At 42.2% G+C, this 16,496-nt stretch overlaps 1 protein-coding gene across 6 annotated transcripts in view; it reads left to right on the top strand.

The window, feature by feature from the left end:
* SETX (senataxin) overlaps positions 1 to 16,496 on the top strand; it is a 62,629-nt gene that overhangs the window by 32,215 nt on the left and 13,918 nt on the right. For all 6 annotated transcript variants that reach the window (XM_084798574.1, XM_084798576.1, XM_084798579.1 and 3 more), the window contains 9 exons: positions 481 to 654; positions 4,497 to 4,729; positions 5,623 to 5,790; positions 6,503 to 6,659; positions 9,490 to 9,591; positions 9,780 to 9,895; positions 10,853 to 10,924; positions 11,863 to 12,012; positions 13,125 to 13,232. In XM_084798574.1, the coding sequence (XP_084654700.1) occupies positions 481 to 654; positions 4,497 to 4,729; positions 5,623 to 5,790; positions 6,503 to 6,659; positions 9,490 to 9,591; positions 9,780 to 9,895; positions 10,853 to 10,924; positions 11,863 to 12,012; positions 13,125 to 13,232 (1,280 nt within the window). The remainder of the gene's footprint in view (positions 1 to 480; positions 655 to 4,496; positions 4,730 to 5,622; positions 5,791 to 6,502; positions 6,660 to 9,489; positions 9,592 to 9,779; positions 9,896 to 10,852; positions 10,925 to 11,862; positions 12,013 to 13,124; positions 13,233 to 16,496) is intronic.

Raw genomic sequence — 16,496 nt, forward strand, 5'->3', positions numbered from 1 at the left:
CCCACTGGACCCAGTTGGTGCTACCTTTTTGTGGGGCCCTAAATGTGGGGTCACCCACTTTAACCTGTGGGATCTTATCAAGTGTCCATCCTCCTAATGAAAAGTGACACTTCCTCCCTTGGCATCCATCAGTTGGCAGCAATTCCTCAGCTAGTGGTGGGACCTGTGGAGCCCTCTGCTCTCCAGGCTTAGGCAGCGAGGCTGCAACTGTTAGGATCTGCCGTCAGTATTGTTAATTTTTATTGCCTAGGGTCTCTCTCTCTCTCACACACACACACACACACACACACACACACACACACACACACACACACACGGAGGGGGAGGTGTGTGTGTGTGTGTGTGTGTGAACATACATACACATACCATCAGGACTTTATACTTCTTTATACTTTGGAACTTATTACAAAGGTTTAATTTCTTGTAAGTTGATCTTAAAATCTGTTAAGTGTTACAAAAATGCCATTTTTTCTTTCATAGTTTACCTGGAGGAATCTGAACTAGCTAAACAGCTTCACCCAAAGGAAAATGATCTGGTGTTTTTGGTTTCTGAGAGACCACATGGAGAGAAGAAGGATGCGGACAGGAGCGGCATGCAAGACTGCAGTCACTATTACTGCGGTTATGTCCATAAGTTTCGCCGGACTTCAGTCAGTAAGTAAAGAGCAAGTGTCAGCAAGGTGATGGTTTCCTGTACATGGTGCTCTCTTAGCCCTGTATGTTGTTACATGTCAGGTTGATTCACTTGCCATTTAGAATTCTTTTTCTGTTTTCCCACTTAAGATCCTGAGTTTACTGCTTACTATTTAAAAGCTTTGTTTTTAACTATGTGTATATAGGTGTGTGCATTCAAGTGCAGGTGCCTGCTGAGGCCAAATATGCTGGGTCTCCTTGGACTGGAGTTACAGGCAGTTAAGAGCTGCCCAGTTGGGTGCTGGGAAACCCAACTCGGGTTCTTTGAAAGAGTAGTATACGCTCTTAACCTCTGAGCCATCTCTCTGGCTTCAAGCTTTGGTTTTCTTTTTTGTTTGTTTGTTTTTTAATTTTTGAGAGGGGTCAGTGTGAGACAGGGTTTCTCTGTAGCCCTGGTTGTCCTGGAATTCACTCTGTAGACCAGGCTGGTCTTGAACTCAGTGAATGATCTGCCTGCCTCTGCCTCTGTAGTGCTGAGATTAAAGGTATGTGCCACCACCACCTGGACCAAGCTGTTTGTTCGTTTGTTTTTGTTTTGTTTTTAGAGACAGGGCCTCTCTGTGTAGCCTTGACTGTCCTGGACTCACTTTGCAGACCAGACTGGCCTCGAACTCACAGTGATCTACCTACATCTGCCTCCCGAGGGCTGGGATTAAAGGAGTGCGCCACCACGCCCGGCTCCAAGCTTTGTTTTAATGTCCTCCTCTGATGCATTCTTCCATCTGTCGTTTTTATATATCAGTTTCAAGTTACATATTTTTTTTAAAGATTTATTTATTATTATGTATACAATGCTCTGCCTGCATGTACACCTGCATGCCAGAAGAGGGCATCAGATCACATTATAGATGGCTGTGAGCCACCATGTGGTTGCTGGGAACTGAACTCAGGACCTTTGGAAGAGCAGGGGTCGCTTTTAACATCTGAACCATGTCTCCAGCCCTTCAAATCATCTCTTTAATAACTTTTTTTAAAAAATATTTATTTATTCATTATGTATACAGTGTTCTGTCTGCATGTACACCTGCATGCCAGAAGAGGGCACCAGATCTCATTGTGGATGGTTATGAGCCACCATGTGGTTGCTGGGAATTGAACTCATGGCCTCTGGAAGAGCAGTCGGTGTTCTTAACCGCTGAGCCATCTCTCCAGCCCCCATCTCTTTAATAACTTAAGTCACATTCCAACCTTGGTTTTGTGACTAATTACTAATGAGAAGAGCAAACAATTTATTATAAGGCAACTTAAGCTTGGAAATGTACCGTTTCCATCACTTCCACCTAGTGCATTGTATGGATTACTCCCCTGTAGCTTGAACTTCTGGCAGGCAACATCTGGCAGGCAATGTGCCTTATTCTTCTGCACATTTGCAGTGCTCTCCAAATGTGGTTAGAATTATTCCTTGTTACCAAGGGAAGCCATGACCCAGAAATACTAAGTATTATAGCCGAGGTTGTTGCTAACATCAGAATTGTAACATTTTTTAGTGGGGCCTTTCTGTTTCCCCAGATGTTTTTAAGCTCATGGGTTCAAGTAACCCTGCCTCAGCCTCCCTAGAAGCTGCGACTACAGGTCGTGCCACTATGGATGGTTCAAACAACCAAGTCCAGGTTCTTTATGTTAATCTGCCTTTTGACATTTGAAACACTAGTATTCTTACTTGCCCGATGAGATGATTCCCTGATTCTACATCCTTACTGCATCATATCTTCAAAGTAACATTGATCCTCCTGACCTGTAGCTCCCTGCTGCATTTTAATTGATGTGAGCCACCAAGTGGGTGCTGGGAATAGAACTCAGGACCTCTGGAAGAGCAGCAAGTGCTCCTAACCTCTAAGCCATCTCTCCAGCCCCCATTTTAACTGATGTGGCAAGTTTATCTTGATGCTTTGTGTATAGCACATGTGGAAAAATTTATAGCAGCGATATGTGGCTTAATTTTTGCTTCTGGCTCCTGAAAATGATTACATTTGCCAAATTTATAATTATCAAATTTACAATTATCTCTTTTTCTGAACTTATAAATCAAAACTGTTGAACCTCTGCACTTGAAAAGCTATAATTTTAAACCTTTATAGTAATCTGTGGTTCTCTGTATGTTTTACAATGGCATTTAATTCATTGCAGATTTGACTGTTCTGTTCACTGCATCCTGCATCCAGCCATCGTGTCTATCGCTTTCCTCCCTAACACTTTATTCTGTTTGTTTTGAGGCAGGGCTTCTCTGTGTAGCCCAGGCTGTCCTGGAACTCAGAGATTGCCTGCCTCTGCCTCCGAAGTGCTAGCATTAAAGGTATGTGCCACCACGCCTGATGTCTAGTACTTTCTTCTTGGTTTGCAGTAGGGAGTGACTGTTTTTTAATGTATAAGGCAGAGCCTGTACCTATACAGAGGTGCCATAGGTTTTTTTCCTGGTATCATTCTCAGTCATTGCTGTGCTACCCAGAACACTACAGAATACACACCCCGTTTTGTGTTGCAGTTAATGTTCTGTATGGCCTAGAAGCCAATAACTGACTGAAGTGTAATTCAAAGCTGCAAGCACTGTGCTGGGCAGAATCTAAACTGCTACTAATCTGCCAGTAAACTAAAATAAACTACTCTAACCCTCATAACCTACTATATCCCAATCACTTTCCAGTCTGATCCTCCTAGGGCAGCTTCGCTCCACCAGCTGTCAACTCCCAGCTCCTCCTCTTCTAGAAGCCCTGCCTTCCACTCTGTCCTTCTGCCCAGATGATTGGCTAAACAGCACTTTATTGCCAACTGCTACATCCACTCAAGGCATTCCTCCAAAAGGTTTTGCTCTCTGGGTCTTGTAATATATGCCTTCCTACTTTTCTTTCCAGCTCTGCCAGCTCTGCCTCACTCTATCTGAAATACTCCCAGCACACTTCTACCCCCTGCCTCTGTGCTTGGCGAGTGCTTTGCAGCACTCTTTGCCTCTTTAAAGGGACATAGCTTACTTCCTTACTTTACACTCTGCTCAGCAGCAGCTTGTCCACCTCTGCACCTCCCCTCCCCCATTCCTTCATCATCCTTTCTCTGTTTCTCCATAGCACTCACTATTATTATTATTATTATTTTTCTTGAGACAGGATTTCTCTGTAGTCTGGGCTATCCTGCACTCAATTTGTAGACCAGGCTGGCCTTGAACTCACAGATACCACACCTACCTCTGCCTTCCTGAGTGTTGGGATTACATGTGTGTGCCACTGTGCCTGGATACACTCACTTATTTTCTGACATATTTATTTGGCATCTTCCTCTGGAGGACAGGAACATTGTCTGCTTTTTGTTTGTATGTATGTTTGGTTTGTTGGTTGTTGGTTGGATTTTTGAGACAGGGTTACTTTGTGGAGCCGCTGCTATACTGGAACTAGCTCTGTAGACCAAACTGGCATCAAACAGAGATTGTTTGTTTTTATACAGTGAAAACTCCAGGCTAAGCTCATTTGCAACAGCCCCACACAGTTCGCCACCAGGCAGTCAAGTGCATAAATCACTCCACAAAACCAGAGGTCAGCTGTTGAATGGTGAAAAACAAATCAGAATAATTTTACATTTAGTAAATGTAAGTGACTTAAACATCATGTAAAATATAAGTCTTAGCACTCTGGAGGCAGAAGCAGGCAGATTTGTGAGTTCGAGGCCAGCCTGGTCTACAGAGTTAGTCCAGGACAGCCAGGGATATACACGGAGAAACCCTGTCTTGAAAAACAAGTCTTAAACACACTTGTGACTAACCTTTTTAGTTGGCTAACAATACGCTGATGTGTTGCTTTTCTCCTCTTTGATTATAGTGCGCAGTGGGAAAGCTGAGTGCTCCTTGTGCATCCAGACACAAGATGTCTTGCCAGCCAGTCTAAAAGAACTTACGAAATGCATTGTAATCAGTTCTCTGGTGACTACACAGAGGAAATTGAAAGCCATGTCTCTGTTGAGTAGTCGGAACCAGTTGGCCAGAGCTGTTCTTAATCCAAATCCCATGGACTTCTGTACCAAAGACCTACTAACTACAACATCTGAGAGAATTGTGAGTGCTGATAGGCGTGAAGCCAGGAAAGTAAGGGAGGACTTTTTGTCAGGACGGTTTTAGCTGCTGCATGGCCCTGTGTGCTGTGCATAGTATTTAGTGCCCTTCAGTTTTGCAAGGTGTACAGAGAGGCCAGCTTGTATCAGGGCACAGTAGAGGGTGTGTAGAACAAGCACCATTCAACTGTGTGCCAGCGTCTGCTGGGTGGTCGTCATTCAGGAGCTGTTCACAGGTTTTGTGGGGTGAGTTATGTGTTTGAATAGTTGCTGGAGAACTGTGGGATTGTTGCAAATGAAGAGGTGAACCTGTAGTTTTCACTGTAAAGATTATATACATAGTCAGAAAATTAACAAAGAAATACAAAAGGAAACCAGTATCTCTAAACTCTCCGCATGTACTACTGCTTTCATGTTCGTTATCCAGTCATGCTGCACCATGGAGGGAGGCTTCATCTAATGAATCAAAGAGCTTAGGACTATGGCTATCTAAAATGGAAAAAAGACTCAATTTAGACTGCTAGGTCTGGCCATGAAAACTGTTTTCCACTGTGTGACATTGTATTAGGAAAGAGAATTCTTAGAATCCTTTATCATCTAAGCAGAGAATTGATTGAGTGGAAAAAATCAGAATAATTGAAGAAAAGCTTATTTAAGAAAATGTATTGTCATATTTGTATGAAGTACAAGTAAAACCACAATTACAAGTGGACTGATGCTGAACTTAGTAATTAGTAACTGATCAGGTTTTCTCTAGTTGTGAAAGTGATTCATAGGTCAGTCACTTCAGCACTTACTTTGTTTGACATAGACTGGAAGAAGGTTGAACAAATGCTGTTCATTCCTTCTCCCATTTGACACCACAACAAGAATGTACTACACCCATCTTCTCTGTAGATTGCCTACTTAAAGGACTTTAATGAAGACCAGAAGAAAGCCATAGAAACTGCATATGCCATGGTGAAACACTCACCATCCGTTGCCAAGATCTGTTTGATTCATGGACCACCTGGAACAGGAAAATCAAAAACTATTGTTGGTCTCTTGTACCGCTTACTGACAGAGGTAGGTGTGATACTGTTATCCTGCATGTGGTTTTACTTGACCCGAATTAAGAGGCATGTGAGTATTAAAGTACCTTTTCCCTTTAACTTGTGTATTTAAGATGTATTATTATCCCTACGGTTTTTAATTTTATGTGTTGGGGTGTTCTGCCCACATGTATGTCTGGGTGCAGCATGCATACAGTGCTTACAGAGCAGAAGAAGACAGATTTTCCTGGAGCTGGAGCTTCAGACAAGCCATGATGGGGGTGCTGGGAATCAAACCTGAGTCCTCTGGAAGAACAGCCAGTGCCCTTTCCTGCTGAGCCATCTCTCCAGCCTCTTGAATGTATTCTTGAGCTAATGTTGGTTGGACTGAATATTAAGTAATGGTAAAATGTAAGGCCTAGAGCATCCCAACAGTTGTGATAAGCTTTATGCCAGAGACAGCTTTGTGGTGTGTGTGTGTGTGTGTGTGTGTGTGTGTGTGTGTGTGTGTGTGTGTGTGTGTGTGTTTTGTTTTCCTCTGGTATTGGGAATGAGGCCTAGAGTCTTGTATGTGCTTGGAAGTGCTGTGCCCTGTACCACTTGTCACAGTAATATTTACGTTGTGGAAGGAATAGGAGCTTTCTTTAACCATTGTGAGAACTTGCAAGCATTCTCGGAAGCAGAGAAAGATTTGAATCCCAAAAATAGAGCTCATTGTTGCTTGTCTACTGTGTGACAAATTGTAGAACCAGAGGAAAGGTCATTCAGATGAAAACTTCAATGCCAAAATCAAACAAAACCGAGTCCTCGTATGTGCACCTTCCAATGCAGCTGTTGATGAACTTATGAAAAAAATTATCCTCGAATTCAAAGAAAAATGTAAAGACAAGAAGAATCCTTTGGGTATGATACTCAACTTGTTTTTGTTGTGTTTATCTTTTTATCTTTGTTTTTCTTGAGAATGTTTGGCACTGCTTTTTATCAGATCAGAATCAGTTGCATGTAACAGAAATTCCACATGCTCTAGTTTAAGTATAACAAACTTTTACTTCCAGTATAAAAAGCTTGGGGAGCGTTTCCCTTTTTGCTATATATTTAATGGTTGTGAGGGTGCTGTCCTTCTAGTGTAACTTTTGAAGTAACAACAATTCTGGTACCCTAAGCTGATCCTGCAGACCAGTGCATGGCTCCCAAACACAGTTTGGATAGCAGTGTCCAAGATAGCTGCATGCATAGCCAAGGGACATAACTGCAGCTACAGTGCTCAGTGTGCTTGTAACTGCAGTGGAGTAGCACTGGGTGGGGCACAGCATCCCCCACTGTAGACCAGAAGTGTGTTCTAGTACAGGCAGAGTTAGAAATAAACTAAGAGTTGAAAGTTCTGTCGGTGGATAATAAATTATATTTTTTCTGCTTTTCTTTTATATCTACTGAGGTTTTTTTCCCACTGTGCCTTTGAGTAAATCACAACGATACTAACATATGAATGCCATTCTGTGACACCGTGCCTGATAATGTGTTATTTGGGGACTTTGAAGAAAGTGCTCGTAAATGAGAATAGCCCATTATTTGGTTGGTTGGTTGGTTGGTTAGTTGGTTCTCCCAGACAGAGTTTCTCTATGTAGTCTTGGCTGTCCTGGACTCGCTCTGTAGACCAGGCTGGCCTCGAACTCACAGAGATCCACCTGCCTCTGCCTTGTAGGTGCTGGGATTAAAGGCGTGTGCCACCATACCTGGCTATGCCCATAATTCTTTTTTGTTGTAAAATAGACTATATGGTGTTTTGTTTATTATTGGTGTTGATTTATTTTGTGCTTTTTGACAAGTTTTCATGAATTGTTGTTTTCAAGGGTCAAGTCACTCAGCAAAAGAATTTTGCTGATTGATATTTTCCAAGGGGAAAAAAAATTTGTGTTTTAAACTAGGTTTTTAATAGATAACTGGCACCATTATTCATTGCAATTTAATTTTTTTATTTCTTGGATTTTCTACACAGTTTCTTGTGTAGCCCTGGCTGTCCTGGAGCTCATTCTGTAGACCAGACTGACCTCAAACTCAGAGATTCACCTACCTCTATCTCTCTAGTTTTATTTTTTTAAATTTTACCTGAACTTATGGTTGGGTCTCTTTTGTTTTTGTTCCTTTCTCTCTTAAGTGCACATATAGCCTAGACCTGTGTGGTTGCAGAGTTCCAGAAGAAATTTCTTTTTTTCCAGCTGAACAGAGGCCAACTCAGAAACTTGTTTTTTATTGCTCCATTTCTTCCAAGTCTCTTCACCTTTTTTTGTTTTTAAATTATTATGTATATAGTGCTCTGCCTGCATATCCACCTGCAGGCCAGAAGAAAGCATCAGATTACATTACAGATGGTTGTGAGCCACCATGTAGTTGCTGGGAATTGAACTCAGGACCTCTGGAGGAGCAGACAGTGCTCTTAACCGATGAGCCATCTCTCCAGCCTGTCTCTTCACTTTCTAGTGGTCATTATAACTCAAGCTGCCATTACAGATATTTCTGTGTTTTTGAGTGGTATTTTGGTAATGGAAACATAGAATTAAGGGGTTTTTGTTTGTTTGGCTGGCTTTTTTCAAGACAGCATTTTCTGTATAGCCTTGGCTGTCTTGAACTTATTTTGTAGACCAGTCTGGCCTCACATTGCTCTGTCTACCTCTGCTTCTCTTGAGTGCTGGGATTCAAGGCCTGAGCCACCATGCCCAGCTGAATTAAAGGTTTTTAAGCCTGCATTTTACTAAATGTGAATTATACTTTTTGTTTGTTTGTTTTTTGAGAGAGACAGGGTTTCTCTGTGTAGCCTTGGCTGTCCTGGACTCACTTTGTAAAACAGGCTGGCCTCGAACTCAGAGATTCTCCTGTCTCTGCCTTCCAGAGTGTGGGAATTACAGTTGTGCTCCACCACACCCAGCTGTAAATTATACTTTAATGATGATAATTTAAAGATCAAAATAAATGCCTAACCTCCTGCCAACCCTCCCCCATCGCCCTGCTCCAGTACCCAGGGAAACTACTGGAACTCCATGCCTCCTAGCTTTGTTTTCAATTCTGTCTGCTTTTGGCTTTTAAGACGTCTTTTACATTATTCCAGGTTCGTTCTGCAGTGTAAGGGATGTCCACTGTAATGTGTAGGACGGTGGTGGCTATTTAGAATGAATTCCAGATAATCTCTTCCATCTTTCTGGTGGATGCACAGTGAACCTGGCTATTTTGAAACTTTCCAGTAAATGTTGGCTAAAGAAGATGACATCATATTTAAGAGAGAGAACTGAACTAGGAGTTTTAAAAAATTGTAGTAAAGAGGTGGGTGGATCTCTTGAGTTCAAGGCCAGCTGGTCTGCAGAGTGAGTTCAGGACAGTCGGGGCTGCACAGAGCTAGGGGTGGTGGCATTTGCTTTCACCTCGGCATCTGACAGCGTCATTCCGCTCATTCCTCAAGTGTGTTCTTCATGGAACACTGTTGGAGAGTAGCTTGAGGGACATGAGCATATCAGTGTGAGCGCTGCATGATTATCCATGTGGCCTGCCTTGCCTTGTGTTGAGTGAAGTGGTAAGTACTGGATTTACAGTGTTATTATCCAGAATATCTGAAAGAAAGTGTGAGAAGCCTTTCGTATAGCTCTTGACATGCAGTTTACAGTTGTGTTGCCCTTCTCTCACTAATGTGGAGATGGGATTTATTAGCATTGTCCTGATTAATTTTGTGTCTTTTTGTCAACAGGAAACTGTGGAGATATAAATTTAGTACGGCTGGGTCCAGAAAAGTCTATTAATGTGGAGGTCCTAAAATTCAGTTTGGATAGCCAAGTCAATCATAGAATGAGTAAGTGCTGGCCTGTTTGCATTGGTGTTCTGCTTCTTTTTGGATGGCAGAATAATGATGGGGGACTAATGGTATTTTGGAGACCCCACTACTAGTCTAGTTTGGGGAAGGATTTTTCTTTCTCATTGTGTTTATATATGTATGTGAATTTCTTAAAATGAACCTGTTGATTTCTAAATTTGTATTAGAAAAAGACTTGCCTTCTCATATTCAAGAAATGCACAAAAGAAAAGAGTTTCTGGATGGTCAACTTGATGAGCTTTCTCGCCAGCGAGCTCTGTGTCGAGGTGGGCGGGAGACGCAGGTACGGACACCTCCTCGCTTGTTCCTTGCAGAAGTGGCTTAGACATGAACCAGTCAAAGGGTGTGTGATGGTGTTCTCATGGAGTTACTATGTGTGTGATGGTGTTCTCATGGAGTTACTATGTGTGTGATGGTGTTCTCATGGAGTTACTATGTGTGTGATGGTGTTCTCATGGAGTTACTATGGTGGGAGTCCGTGAATTATGCTGAAGGAGCATGCCTGATGTCAAGGCACATGGCAGCTCACAATCAACTGTAATTCCAGTTCCTGAAGATCTGATACTATCTTCTGGTTTCCTCAGAGTCTTGGTGTGACCCATGATACAGTCATACATGCAAAACACCCATACACATAAATAAGAATGAAAATAGCCAACATTTCTAATTCCGTTGAGGGAAGAAAGAATTCACTGGCTCACAGACAGACTCAAAATCAAGAGTGACTTAGCTTTTAGTATGTTTGGATCAAGAACCTTAGCAGGTAACATTTCGCCACCTTTTGGTTTCCTTTTCTCTATATGTCAGCCATTTCTTTTTTATGAGAAGGCAAGTGCCAGTAATCTGGGCACCACCACCCCAGCTTAAAATACCATGCGTCTATTCCAAGAATACACTCTGATTAGTCTCTGGTTGCTAAGATTTTATTTAGGGATAAAGAATGCCTGCATTCTGTGCACATCGCTGTGGCAGGATTGTTGAGTTGTGTGTGAAGCGCCTTTGACATTGAAAGGAAAAATGATGCTCCAGTGTTTGAGCTGCTAGGCAGACAGCAGACACGCGCAGCACAGGAAACACACTATCCCTCAGCTGTGTAGAGCAGTGCTGGGACTTGACTGGTGGGGAGGCCAGCACACTGTTTCAGTGAGCTCATGGTGTTTTTCACTCTCCTAAGGTGTAAAGTATCTGAGAGCTTTCTGAAGTACTTGACTTTCAGGGTGATGTTCTCATTTGTTTTCAGAGGCAAGAATTAGATGAATACATTGCCAAAGTTTCAAAAGAAAGGCAAGAACTTGCTTCGAAAATTAAAGAGGTGAGTAGTTTACCTGCAGTGGTTTACTTTCTTTATGAAACACTAAAGAGGACATAAGGCCCGATGTTTTGTTTTTTAAAATGCACGACATGAGAACTGCATGAGTGGAGGCATCAGTGTTTTCTCTTAGATATAGGTTAGTGTTAAACACAGCTTCATTTGGTACGAGCTGCAAAGAGGGAATTACTACTGTCAGTAGTTAAGGAGACTAGGTTTGTGGATATCTTTTTATAATACATGATATCATGTGAATTTTATATACATATAATTGTTACACTGTTGTTTAGGGAATAATGCAAAAATGTACATATTTAATATAGATACATTTTTCCCCCTACTTCCTGAGATTGGTGAGTGTCACAGATTTGAACCCTGGTATGGAGAACACTGCATAGCTTCTCCTTTGCTGTAAAAATACCAGAGTGTTATTAGATTAATTGAAGGTAGGCTGAGCCAGATTTGTGTCTAGATGATCAGAATGCAGCTCTAAAGAAACCAAGTAAGTTCAGCAAGACAGTGTAAGGGCAACTGGCGGTTTGTGTTTTTTGACCAGAGATAAACCCAGTTGGATTTAATATATATTTTTCATTAATAGTGTAAATGACTTCTAAGCTAATATTGTGAGCTTTGTTGCTCATCATGTCTTCTGTGGGCCATTGAATGAATCATGTTTGGGGACACTCTCCATAGTCTGATGGCTCGGAGAAGAGAACCTGGCAGTGCTGTAGCACTGGAGCCTCCTTGAAAACCTCAGACTTTGCCTTGAAGTCCATGATGGATTTGTGCTGAAGGATTTCTCCTGTTTTCTAGAGCTGAGGCTTCCCTTTTATTAAATATTTTTATGTCAGATGAACAAGAAATGGTAGATATTTAATAATAAAAAAGGACTGTTACAGGATCTGTGTATAACTAAATATGGTTATCCTTTGTCATCCTAGGTTCAGGGACGCCCACAGAAAACACAAAACACCATCATCTTGGAGTCCCATGTCATCTGCTGCACGTTGAGCACAAGTGGTGGTTTACTGCTTGAGTCTGCTTTTCGAGGACAAGGGGGTGTTCCCTTCAGTTGCGTCATTGTAGATGAGGTCAGTGGGTACTCAAGTGTGCAGGTGTGACTAGGACTGTGAAGAAAAGTTGTGGGTGAATTCTGGATGTTGAACTGTGGGTGAAGTGGGGGTTTTCTATGCAGTCACTACTGTTGCAGTGCTGGAGGGTAAGCATCCATCCAGCCTTGCTTGTTAGGAGGCCTCTGCACCTCTAGCCCTTAGCCAATGTGCATGTATTCTCATACAGTGAAGCGTGGTGCAGGCAAGCCTCCTGCAGAGGGGACTGTAGTCTTGGAGTAGAATTGCCTCTAGCAAGGATTGCCCCTGAAGCTGCTGCAGTTTCTCTGTTAACTTTGAAATACACATTTATGACTTTGGACATCGTTGGCTGCTGCATTTTCAGCTGACATCTTTTATTTCTTGTCCATTTACTGAACATTGATTGTAGTGTTGTCTAGAATGAAAAGTCAGAAGACAGGAGAAATGGATCATTAGGTTCAGGGATCAGTCTAGGCAGAAATATGGAAATTACGTGTGATAAAAGAACATAGTGGAAATGATGAAATAGTTACAGTCAGTGTTACTGAATTAGAAAGTCAGTCATACCTCAAGTAACATCTGGATTTCAGAGATAACCTTCTAAAACAGCTGTTAGAGGAGGAGCTTCCCATGCTCCAGCTGTGCAGGAATGAAGCAGGCACTCAGGATGTCCACAGCCTTCTGTTGGGCATCTGTGGTAGTTGGGTTCGCAATACTTGTTAGATGTTTAAAATTGTGTTTAGGAACTGGAAAGATGACTCAGCCATTAAAGGCTAGGCGCACAGCCAGAAATTGTGTTTAGATAATTTCTTTTATGAGGAAATCTTTTATTTGTATATATTTTCATTGTTATATCTTCAATGCACATGTTACAGTGTCTTACATAAAGATATTTTCATATGATATACGTTGAACATTAAAAAACATGCTTACTTTTGGTATCTGTATAGAGGAGGCTGGGCCATAACTCAGTAGTAAAATGCTTACCTACCATGTATAGGTCCTGAATAATTTTAAAAAAAGGTGTAGGTGTATATAGGAAAAGTTGGGTACTTTTCCGGGTAATTAGAACTTACTTAAGGCTATTTCTCCTTATATACTTTGTTCCTAAGGCCGGGCAGTCTTGTGAAGTTGAGACACTTTCTCCACTTATCCATCGCTGCAACAAACTTATCCTAGTAGGAGACCCCAAGCAGCTCCCTCCCACAGTCATCTCCATGGTGAGTGCCTCTGCTGCTGTCAGAGGGTCTGTTTTTGTTTTGAGAGAATGGTTCTATTTTGAATTGTCATCTCTTATTGAAGGGAAAATTGGGAAATAATAAAGAAAAGAGAAACGTTGTTTGAAGTTCCATAAGAAAAATTGTGACCAGGCGTGATCGTGCATACCTGCAGTCCAGCACTCAGGAGGCTGAGCAGGTTCTCAGAGGAGGCCTGCCAGGGATACACAGTTGAGACCTTGTTTCAAAAGAGTGAATGTTTGTGCAAATGTCTGTCCTCCTTGTTCATAGTTGTGCCTCTGAGTGTGTAGGCAGGAGTTCCATAGACTGGAAAGCTCTGGGCTTTCCCTGCTGGAGGAGGGGCTATATCTGATTTGATGAGAACACAAACCATGTAAGACAACTTGAAACACACCCACACACACCTCTTAATGCTTTACACTAAGCGTTCCTAAAGCTGAGGAAAATGTAAGGAGGCATGAGTTGGAGATAGATAATCCAGTTTGGGCATTTTTTTCTTCCATAGTTGAAAAAAAAAATTCTGCTCCTTACATCTAAAAATGCAGATAAACAAAAGAAAATTTGCCGCTGGGAACTGACATTTAGAAGAGGAGTACTGGGCATGGTCCAGTCTGCCCTTTTTTTTTTTTTTTTTTTTAAACTGGGTTTCTCTGTGTAGCCCTGGCTGTCCTGGAACTTCATCTGTAGACCAGGCTGGCTGTGAACTCAGAGATCCACCTGCCTCTGCCTTCCCAGTTGCTGGGATTAAAGGTGTGAGCCACCACCACCAACCTGTCTGCCTTTTTTGTTTTGGATTTTCTCCCCATTAGACTTTTCTCCTGGAAATGTATATCAGCAATTTGACTGTTTAGTTGTTTTGGGTCACTTTAAATAGGCTTATACCATGGTTCTGAAATCTAGTAAAATTTGTTTTTTCACTAACATCTTTTATACAGATGTTAACATAATTTCAGAGAAAAGATATTTTGAACACATATCTTTCCAGTTAGTGAGTGTTGGTTTGTTTGTTTGTTTTTGTTTTTGTTGTTGCTGCTTGGTTTTGACTGTGGATTATTGGGAATGATGGTGCAGGGCTGTGGTGAAGCCAGAGCAAGGAGCGCTGCCGCCCTTCTGCACGAGTGCAGTGTTGCAGTTAAAATACCAGTGTAACCTAATAATGCTTACTGTTAGGCCTAGAGCTATTATTACGGCAGTATTTTCTAACCCGCTAGCAATCAATCAAGACACAGACACCTGTTGTATTTTAAAATAGCCTTAGTTAACCTGGGGCAGGGCAGATATTAATCCCCTAAACTATGTCCCATAGTGGGGCAGGTATACCTGCCTGACGGAGATCAGCTCCGAGAACGTCTTAAGAAACAGGCAGACTACTGCTCTGATGGCAAGTAGCCTTAAGAAACGGGCGGACTACTGCTCTGGTGGCAAGTAGCAACAGTTTATTTCTTAAGCATAGCTTTTAAACTATTCTAAAGTAGCATATTTCTGGCTTGGCGCATAACATTAGTTATTCATTAATATTACCAATAACAAACTTGGTTCCCATACCTATTAGACTAAACACGTTCTGGGAATCAGTCAAGGGAGAAAATTTGACGAACAAAGACGATAACTATAAGCCTTCCCTCTCCTTGAACCAATAACTGTTTCACTTTATCAAGAAGTTCACGAGGAATTACTGCCAAGACTTCTGGGAGCAGAGCCAGAGCCGCCCAACCCTTCCAGGAGGGGCAGCCCCTGAGCTCTTCCCCAAAATCCTTAGTTAACCCTTTCAGGCCAATACTAAGTAGCAGTTCTCCTCGCCTGCCCCATCCTATGTCATCTGCTTCTAATAATTTCTATCAAGCTACCTCCCATCTGTAATCCCAAATACTTGCTAATGTTCTTCATCTGGGCCAAATCTCCATCCACACTGGCCATGTGCTCCTCCACCTAACTGCGGCGGCCTTCCATCCTCTCCTCTCTTCTCCTCAGGTCTCTCCTCTTCCCAAGATTCTCTCTGTCTCCCCCAGCCCTGGAGCTTTAGCCACACCTATTCCATTTGCCCTGCCCAGGCGTGATGGCCATTTATTGGTCAAACAGGTTAGGCTCTTAGGCAAGGTACAGGTGGGTCACAGAGACAGGAAGCAGCAATTAGCACCAAACTACATCAAACCAACCTCCAACAATGCAGGCATCAACCTCCTGAATGGCCTCAGCAGACAGTGAAAGGATTGTTAATGGTGTCAACATTGTTTTCTTTGATACTTGGTAAAAACAGCAAGAACAAGATTCAACTATTTTTTTATACTTTTATTGAATGTCTATGATTTACACGGCATGCACCAAAATCCCTCTCCTCCCCCAGTAAAATAAAACAGACAAACAAAAAGTCCTGTCACAGAAGCTGTAGTGTATCACACAGTACAGCCTTTTGTCTACATGTGTTTATTTTCAAATGTTCATTGCTACGAGTCATGGGTCTGGTTGGAGGCCTACACTATCGTTACTGGATCCTCACTGGGACTGATGTGGGATATCCCATTGTTGCTGTGTGTTAAGGAGATTCTTAATCTTTGAATCTGCGGGTCTGGCCCCTTCATGTGCTCCAGCAGGTCATACATGGGGTAGATGTTGGGGTGAGGCTCACTCAGAGACCTGGATCAGGGCCTACTCCCGTGTCCTCAGGGCAGGACCCACTCTCCAGCTCCCATGTCCTCATGGTAGGACTGGCTAACCCACTGATCCAACTATTTTGTACTTTAAAAAATTATACAAATAAAAGAAGCTTAATGAGGAAAAAGTTTTAAATGATTACAAAGTTGAATTTTCACACGTGTCTTTAAGTTTTTTAAATTATTGTTATTTTATTTTTTTTTTGTGGTGTGGTGTGGTGTGTGTGTGTGTGTGAGAGAGAGAGGGGGGGGGGAGTGTGTTTTGCACCACATGCATGCCTGGTGCCTGAGGGGACAATGAGCTTCCCTGTGGGTGCTAGGAATCAAGCCTGGACTTTTTGCAAGAACAGAAAGTGTTCTTAACCGCTGAGTGCACGTCTCTCTTTTTTTTTTTTTTTAAACCACCTATTTTCTTTTTTTTTTTTTTAATTTTTATTTTTTTTAATTAATTTATTCATATTACATCTCAGTTGTTAGCCCATCCCATGTATCCTCTCATTCCTCCCTCCCTCCCACTTCCCCCCTACTCCCCTCTCCTATGACTGTGTCTGAGGGGGACCTCCTCCCCCTGTATATGCTCATAGGGTATCAAGTC

Source organism: Acomys minous (genome assembly GCF_964271855.1).
Source record: "Acomys minous genome assembly, chromosome: 10".
Taxonomy (NCBI): Eukaryota; Metazoa; Chordata; class Mammalia; order Rodentia; family Muridae; genus Acomys; species Acomys minous.